The sequence below is a fragment of the Sebastes umbrosus genome, chromosome 3 (assembly GCF_015220745.1).
Source record: "Sebastes umbrosus isolate fSebUmb1 chromosome 3, fSebUmb1.pri, whole genome shotgun sequence".
In the NCBI taxonomy this organism is placed as follows: domain Eukaryota; kingdom Metazoa; phylum Chordata; class Actinopteri; order Perciformes; family Sebastidae; genus Sebastes; species Sebastes umbrosus.
The window spans coordinates 29,106,727-29,114,988 of NC_051271.1; the positions used below are offsets into that span (position 1 = coordinate 29,106,727).

At 40.1% G+C, this 8,262-nt stretch overlaps 1 protein-coding gene across 2 annotated transcripts; it reads right to left on the minus strand.

Annotated features, from left to right (window-relative positions):
- Window positions 1-750: 750 nt before the first annotated feature.
- fgf8b (fibroblast growth factor 8 b) lies at window positions 751-5,850 on the minus strand. Of its 2 annotated transcripts, XM_037762924.1 has the most exons (5): window positions 5,173-5,850; window positions 5,038-5,074; window positions 4,263-4,443; window positions 1,876-1,982; window positions 751-1,600 (listed from the first exon to the last, which is right to left on the minus strand). In XM_037762924.1, exons 1-5 carry the CDS (start codon window positions 5,229-5,231, stop codon window positions 1,304-1,306), a joined length of 681 nt encoding a protein of 226 aa, XP_037618852.1. In that variant the 5' UTR covers window positions 5,232-5,850; the 3' UTR covers window positions 751-1,303. The 2 variants fall into 2 exon arrangements, with proteins under 2 accessions (XP_037618852.1, XP_037618844.1); XM_037762916.1 differs by having other exon boundaries at window positions 5,038-5,850.
- Window positions 5,851-8,262: the final 2,412 nt, after the last annotated feature.

Consider the following 8,262-nt stretch of genomic DNA (forward strand, 5'->3'; position numbering starts at 1 on the left):
TTTACAGTCTTCGGAGCTCGAGCTGCTGTCAAAACAAATTCCCGCGGCAGCAAACACCGACTAACAAATTGGACATCCAGCTCATGCACTGTGAGAGCAGCCGAGTCCCTCTGTTCAGGGTCTTCTTCCTCCCCTGTCGTTTGGCCTCTGATGGTCATGCTCAACTGCTTCTGGGAAGAGGGTTTCTTTTCTGCCTCCCTTTCATTCCCGAATGCCTCTTCCCAGCCATTCCCCCTCTTTCAGCCGATGCCACATTTTGCCACACAGGCCCCGATGCTTTTTCTGCAGCCCTTCAACTCCCTCTCCGCAAACCCTCCCTCCAACCCCTTACCCCTCCCTGTGTGACTGGCTTCTTTTTGATAACTGACCCCTCCTCGTGTTATTATTCGAACCCACTATTGTATAACATGCCCTTTTATATGAGCTTTCACAAAGGGCCCATTTGATCAGAGGGTTACGGTGTGCGATCGTGAGAAATGCAACTACATGGTGGTAACCTTTGTTCGGGCCAAAATGGTGGGCTGACCTCATCGCTTTTAATGCATAGCTCGGGCCATTCAGGCCCAAGTCTCACTTGCTGAGCACATTGAATTCAGTAGCCTGTCACAGATATTGCCCCTCAGTTATCTGGGTCTCCAGCTTGAAGAAGAAGAAGAAGAAAAAACAACAGTTTTGGGGGGGCAACCAACAATGTATGCTAGCCTTCCGTCCCAAAACAACCACACAAGAGAAAAGCCGAGCAGCTTGTGAACTGATTCTTTAGTGGTTTTAATATACACTCTACAATAAATATTTCCATCATTTGACGTCATTTACATTTTTACAGTAAAAATATATTCATATATGTAGAAAAAAAAGGTTAAAAAATCTCCAGAATGGCCTCCTAAAGGCAGGATGGCATGTCAACTGAGACTCAGATGCTGTAACCACAAGAAAATCCACAGATAGCTGCCGTGTCTAGCTTCATTGTACTCTTTTAAACATTCTTTGTTGCTGAGCTGGCTAACTTCTAACCAGACATTCATGACAACGTTGTTGAGCTCTTCGGTACCTTAAATGCCCCCCAATTTAATAAGTAAAAATCTGTCCTAAAGTCTGTCTGAATTGGAAATAACTAGCAGATTAGATAGTCAATGGTTACATACAATCCAGTACAAAGAATTACACAAAGTCCACAAAATGAGGCAAAAAGTGCCTGGGCACTTTGACTGTAAAAGTTAATTTCTCTGGGAGCATTTGTTTCCCTTTGTAGTGGTTCTTCTGTGCTGGTTCGTCCACAGTTCTCCCTCAGCGGTTTCAGTGCTCAGCGGCCCCCCGAGCGCTTGTGATGGGAATGTTTAGTCCGCTTATTCAAAGGGTGCGCGGGGACACGGAGAGGGAGGACATCGAACGGCCTCCTCTCACTCAGCAAGTGCCCCCTGGGTAGGCGCTTCATGAAGTGGGCCTCCCTCTGGTGCTGCTTGGTCTTGGAGGCCTTCCTCGGACGGCCCTTGCGCGTGAAGGCCATGTACCAGCCCTCGTACTTGGCGTTCTGCAGCGCCGTGTAGTTGTTTTCCAGAACAATCTCGGTGAAGATGCAGTCTTTGCCTCGTCCTTTCCGCTGGGGGAAAGAAAAAAGAAAGGGGGTGGGGAGAAGTTGAGGCATGTTGGACAATTTCCAGAAACATTGTCTTTATTTCCAGACAATCGAATACCCTTTGAAACCTTGAAAGGGCTGCTCGGACAAATTAAAAATCAAATTTGTTCTGGCTTCATCAAATGTGTCACAACTATGTGTTGCCATAAGCTGCAAATCTAGAACAACATTTCCATGTAACAAACTTCAAGATGTTGCTGTAGTCACATGCAGCCACAAAACTATGAATTCCAGATTACCTTGCCGACCAGCTTCCCCCTCTTGTTCATACATATGTAGTATCCTGTCTTCACCCCTTTAATGCGAACGCGACTTCCAAAAGAGTCCGTCTCCACTTCCAGTTTGGCTGCACAGACAAAACGGATCACAAATAATGAGATGACACAGTTCTGACATGGTGCAGGCATGCATGATTATGATGTTACAGTGTGTGTGAGACAAATGTATTCTTTACGTATGGTGGAGACTGTAATAAACTGGAGTTACATCATGTCATCATTAAATGTCATTAAATTGTTTTTCAAGAGCAACCAGAATCATGAAGATGACATATAAATTCCCTCTTAACTTAACCCTTTTATAGGCCGGTAGCCGCCTTTAACAAAGCATGCAAGCCGTCCAATATAGCACCAGATGATAGTGATTTTGCACGGAGCAATTGTTGTTGAATGTCTGTAAATGCTGTGCTGTGATGCAGCTCAGACTGGGGATAAAGGAGAGTGAGAATACTGCGGTCAGGGACACAGCCACAAGCACAGAGCAGCGGTCAGATTTGGGCCGGTTACAAGAGTGACACCCACTTAGGATGTGTAGCCAATGTGTGCATGACTGACTCTCTCTCCCCTCTGTGTGAATGTGTGTGTGTTGGCTATGTAGGCCGAGAAATTGAAAAGACAAAAGAGCACACAGGAGAGGCAAGGAGAGGAAAAGGTATAAAGTGAAGATGCTGACTTCACCGCTCCTTATAAATTGAGTCATACGTTGAGTTGTAAAGCAATGAAAATTCCTCATAAAATGAGCCTCCAAAAAAGCAGGCAGCAGGCATTGAGAAGGGATGGATGGTGGTGGTGGCTGTGGTGGAAAGATGGCTAGACACACCAAAAATCCTTTTGGTGACAGGATTTCTGCTCCCTTTAAGTTTTTTTTTTTTTTTCCCAACTAGAAGCAAAGAGTCTCCCTGAAGTCCATCATAACAGGTGTCAAGGACTTTCTCGGCTAAAGAAATAAATCATCTTCATAAGGCCATAAAAGATGGCAACACTGATGCCACTAACGATGTTTACAATTGCTACTACTGTTTCTCCTGGCTCAGATATTTCCCTACAGGCTGCCAAAATCCACATCATTTATACTGCTTTTCAACACCGCCCCACGCACCATTGAATTTAAACAATTCCCGTGTTCGAAACATGAACATGGTTTCATATTTTATTGTTTTCCTGAGGTTTAAAAGAATTGAAATGTAAGAAAAGATGGCCTTTAGCTGTCTTCGGTTTTGACTGATCTGGCTGTAACACACTGGGGCTTTAGGTAAAGTTTCTCCATCATTTCAAAGACAATAAAACATGCTCTCCCTGAATAGATTAAGATATGTGGACATTTTGCTCAGCTATTTATAATATAACTATGTTTAGATATGTAAATATACGCCAGCTCAGGTAACATTAGTTTGAAAGAGTTTTGTTAGGCTATTTAGCTAAATGTTCAAAAGCTAATTACACACATATATTCTTGCAATATTTTTAACATTTCTCATAAATAAACTTAACACTCCCTGTCCTGCTGCTTACTAAGACATATAGTAATTAAAATGACACTGAACTGTGTTTTTTTGTGATTATAATTAGCTCTTATAAATAACAAAACTATGTTTAGATATGTAAATATACACCAACTCTGGTAACATTGGCTTAAAAGAGTTTTGCTAAAAGCTAATTACACAAATATTCTCGTGATATTTTGAACATTTCTCATAAATTAACTTAACACTCCCTGTCCTGCCGCTTACCAAGACGTATAGTAGTTAAAATGACACTGAACTGTGTTTTTTTTTGTGATTATGATTAGCTCTTTTAAATAATAGAACTATGTCTAGATATGTAAATATATGCCACCTCAGGTAGCATTGGCTTAAAAGAGTTTTGATGGGTATTTGGCTAAATGTTCAAAAGCTAAATACACACATATTCTCGGGATATTTTTGAACATTACTCATAACTTCAATTAACTCCCCGTGTCCTGCCACTTACTAAGACATATAGTAGTTAAAACGACACTGCATTGTGTTTTTTGAAATTATAATTAGGTCTTTTAAATAATAGAACTAGGTTTAGATATGTAAATATACACCAACTCCTGCTTAAAAGAGTTAACTATTTAGCTAAATGTTCAAAAGCTAAATACACACATATTCTCGCGATATTTTGAACATTACTCATAACTTCAATTAACCAATTAACTCCCCTGTCCGGTCCATGGATGTATAAAGAGAACAGTCTGACTAAAAGGTATAGTAGTTAAAGTGACACTGAATTGTGTTTTTTTCTAGCTATAATTTATAATATAAAAAGCTCTTAATAATAATAGTTCCTAACACACACAGTCCTCTCTTGGTTCTTCCTCTCACCGTGCACCGCTCCGTCGTCTCCGTTGGCGTTGACCCTCTTGTTGCCGAGGACCTGCACGTGTTTGCCGCTGGTGCGGCTGTACAGCTGGTAGGTTCGTGTCAACCTGCGGCTCATCCGGTCCGACAGCCGGCTCTGCTCGGTGACATGGTGCTTGAAATTAGGAGGGGACTGCACAGTGTTCTGTCGGGACAATAGAAAACACATGTCCTGAAATATGAAATCACTTTTTAATGTCGCAGGGAAAAAGAACTGTGAGGAGACTAAAGCTTGCCAGTCAAACAGCAACGAGGCCCACAGTTCATTATGTCATTCATCACAGTTAAATAATACATCCTGTCATTTATTTGTACATGTATGTAGACTTTAGGGTATATCTTTTTGGAGATGCTTTCACGGACCCTCGGGGATATGACATTTCTCCTCTGATAGTTTTTTTTTTTTTTTTTGCCACCAATGATCTTTCACCCCTACTTGACTTCTCCTTTTTTTTTCTCCCATTTCAGCCGTTCTCCATCCACATGTGTTTTAACAATTACTTTTTTTAGGCCGGAGCTTACCTCTTTTCAAGATGTTTGAATTGTTGCCAATTGCCATAGCACTCATAATAAAATGTTGTCATTGTTATTGCAGCTTATTGCAGATGTAGAGACGCTGAAGACCGCTTATAGCACGGCGCCTGTATATATATACCTGTTAACTTTTTACCTACTTTATTATTATAGAACTTTAACGCAACATTAATGCTTTTTATTGACGTGGAAATGTGAAAATTACCTGTGCGTAAAAGCAAAGCGCCGTGAACTGAAGTAACCTGAGGAGGGGGAAAGAAAAGAAAAACAATATTATAAGATCTATCCTGTTGCTCAAATTCAATGACATCTGTATCATGTTAGACACCTCTTTACTTACAGATAACCTAACCTCGATGTTCTCAGCCTCATCTTGTAATAGTTCAAATATTGCTTCATGAATACTCCACTGATTCGCTGCTGGAAGCTCTGGGAAATAAAGTTCCTCCTGATGATGGGGATTTCAGCTCACTTTTAATCCCCCTCTTGTGACACATAGAAGGTGACAATTAAGAGATCCAAAAACTGTCCCATGCAGAAACAGGATCCGCTCCTCTCTCTTACTGAAACATTATAAAAAAGTCCAGAAGAAGATTTAAAGGCGCTGTGGTGCCAATCCAAAACTGAAAGTCCGGAGAAAGTGTCACCATAACCACCTCCATCAAAAACCCTCCGTGTCAATCACTCCCTCAGTAATGAAGCTTTAAGGTTTCAAGTAGAAATAGATTCTCTCTGACATGATGTTCAGTTTTACGCACGGGTCTTTACGCACCAGTGGATCAGATGCGCGCTGTGGATTTCCTGATGATTAAATTAAAAAAAGCAAAAAAAAAAAAAAAAAAAAAAAGGTTGAATGAATCCCACGAGCACCAACACGGCTTTCTTTATTGGTCTGCTGCAAATGATGCCACAGCTGTCTCTCTCTCTCTCTATGCGATGCACAAGATAGTAAAAACTCCAACGTCAACCTTTCCTCCCACACGTGTGTTTCTTGTGGTCGCCTCTCAGTCCACGTCCAGCATCTGTCTGCCTCTACATTTAAATACTTTAACTTGCGGGAAAGTCAATATCCTCGGCGAGAGCAGGCGGAGCGTTCAGGCTGGAGCCAGCTTGAAACTGAATACTTATTAAAACACTTTTGCCTGCACCTATTTTGCTCACAAATCCACCAGCACAGAATCCATCAATGAGATGAATGTGTAGAATCAAACAAGATGAAGCTTATTTTTGGGCTGGATCTACAAACAAATCTTATATCAGCATGTCTTCCTTAAATGTGTTTCATGTATTCACAATTAATCAAATTCCTGCAACATGTCACAATATTAACGTATATTCACCCATGTAAAATCATTTTCTCTATGAGCAGAAATGTCCACATGGAAACATTCCCTGGCATGTACTTAAGAAAATCTACAGCTTGAAACTGAATACTTATTAAAACACTTTTTGCCTGCACCTATTTTTGCTCACAAATCCACCAGCACAGAATCCATCAATGAGATGAATGTATATAGAATCAAACAAGGTGAAGCTTATTTGTGGGCTGGATCTACAAAACAAATCTAATATCAGCATGTCTTCCTTAAAGGTCCCATATCATGCTCATTTTCAGGTTCATACTTGTATTTTGTGTTTCTACTACAACATGTTTACATGCTGTAATGTTAAAAAAAAAACTTTATCTTCTTCATAATGTCTGCCTGAATATGCCTGTATTTACCCTCTGTCTGAAACGCTCCGTTTTAGCGCATTTTGACGGAATTGCAACAGAATTGCCTTCCGAGGCAACAGCTTGGGTCCATGTGTACTTCCTGTCAGCTGATGTTATTCACATTCACTGCAACCAGGAAATAAACTGGGACACGTTTAGAATGTTTACGTTTAAAATTGTGTAAAGGGTCTAAATATTGTATATTCGTGACATCACAAATGGGAAGAAATCCTGACAGCTTGTTTCAAATGCAGAGTATCTAAATACGTGCTGTGTGTATTTCCCTGTGGATTGAGTGTTTTGATACTTTCACAGTATTTATATAGGACTTAAGCCTGCTTTAAAATAAAAAAACATGAAAATCTCACTTTTTCATAATATGGGTCCTTTAAATGTTTTTCATGTATTCACAATCATACACATTAATTCAATTCCTGCAACATGTCACAATATTACCATATATTCACCCATTTAAAATAATTTCCTCTAAGCAGAAATGTCCACATGGAAACATTCCCTGGCATGTACTTAAGAAAATCTACAGCTTGAAACTGAATACTTATTAAAACACTTTTTGCCTGCACCTATTTTGCTCACAAATCCACCAGCACAGAATCCATCAATGAGATGAATGTATATAGAATCAAACAAGGTGAAGCTTATTTGTGGGGCTGGATCTACAAAACAAATCTAATATCAGCATGTCTTCCTTAATTGTTTTTCATGTATTCACAATCCTACGCATTAATCACATTCCTGCAACATGTCACAATATTACCGTATGTTCACTCATGTAAAATCATTTTCTCTATAAGCAGAAATGTCCACATGGAAACATTCCCTGGCATGTACTTAAGAAAATCTACAGTTACATTAACTTATTCCCTGACTGCAGGTTAGAGGTTGTTTGGTGGTCCCCCGGGACAGACCTTGATGTACTTTTTCATCCTACATATGTAAGTAATATGTATTCCATGTGAACACATGACACAGAATGGTTTTCGCATAACATCTGAAGCCTTCGTCTTGGATACAAATGCTCTCTCGCTCACAATCGCTCTGCCATAACCTTTCACAAAGCTAGGTTTGGTTTTCAAAAAGTGTGTCTGCTACTTTCGCAGCGTGGCTTCATACACTACATCATGAAATTCTATTGTAATTATTCTTTTGTGACAACAAAGCGGCAGGGTTTCCTTCAAGGGGACTGTTACAGACTGGTCTGATAGGGAAGAAAGGGGGTGGTTGTAACATTTGAACTCTTGCCTGTCAGGAAGAGACTCTAAACTTGTTCGATCCAACACAAGAAGACAAATGGCTGCGAATAAAGATTTTGAAGTAGCTTTTTTTCACTCTAAATTAAAGGTGCTATTGATAACATTCAGCCACTAGAGGTCGTGTTTTCCCTCCATCGTACCATTGCATTTACTTCACAACAAGTAGTTAACAGGCACTTTCCGTCAATCTCAACCATTTATCATTTTTTTCTTCTCTAACTGACGACCCAGAGATACCACGTGATACCAACTTCGTTTTACTATTGGCTCACAAGCCTTGTCAGAAGTGGGAACCAAACGTCAGATATCTTCCACAGAGATAAACAAAACATTCATTTTGGACCCGCCAACATTTTTTTAATGATTAATTCACAATCATAATATTTTTTTTCAGGAATAGCCATACTTTTATTTGGCACCTTTCTAAAAGCTCTGTGGATGT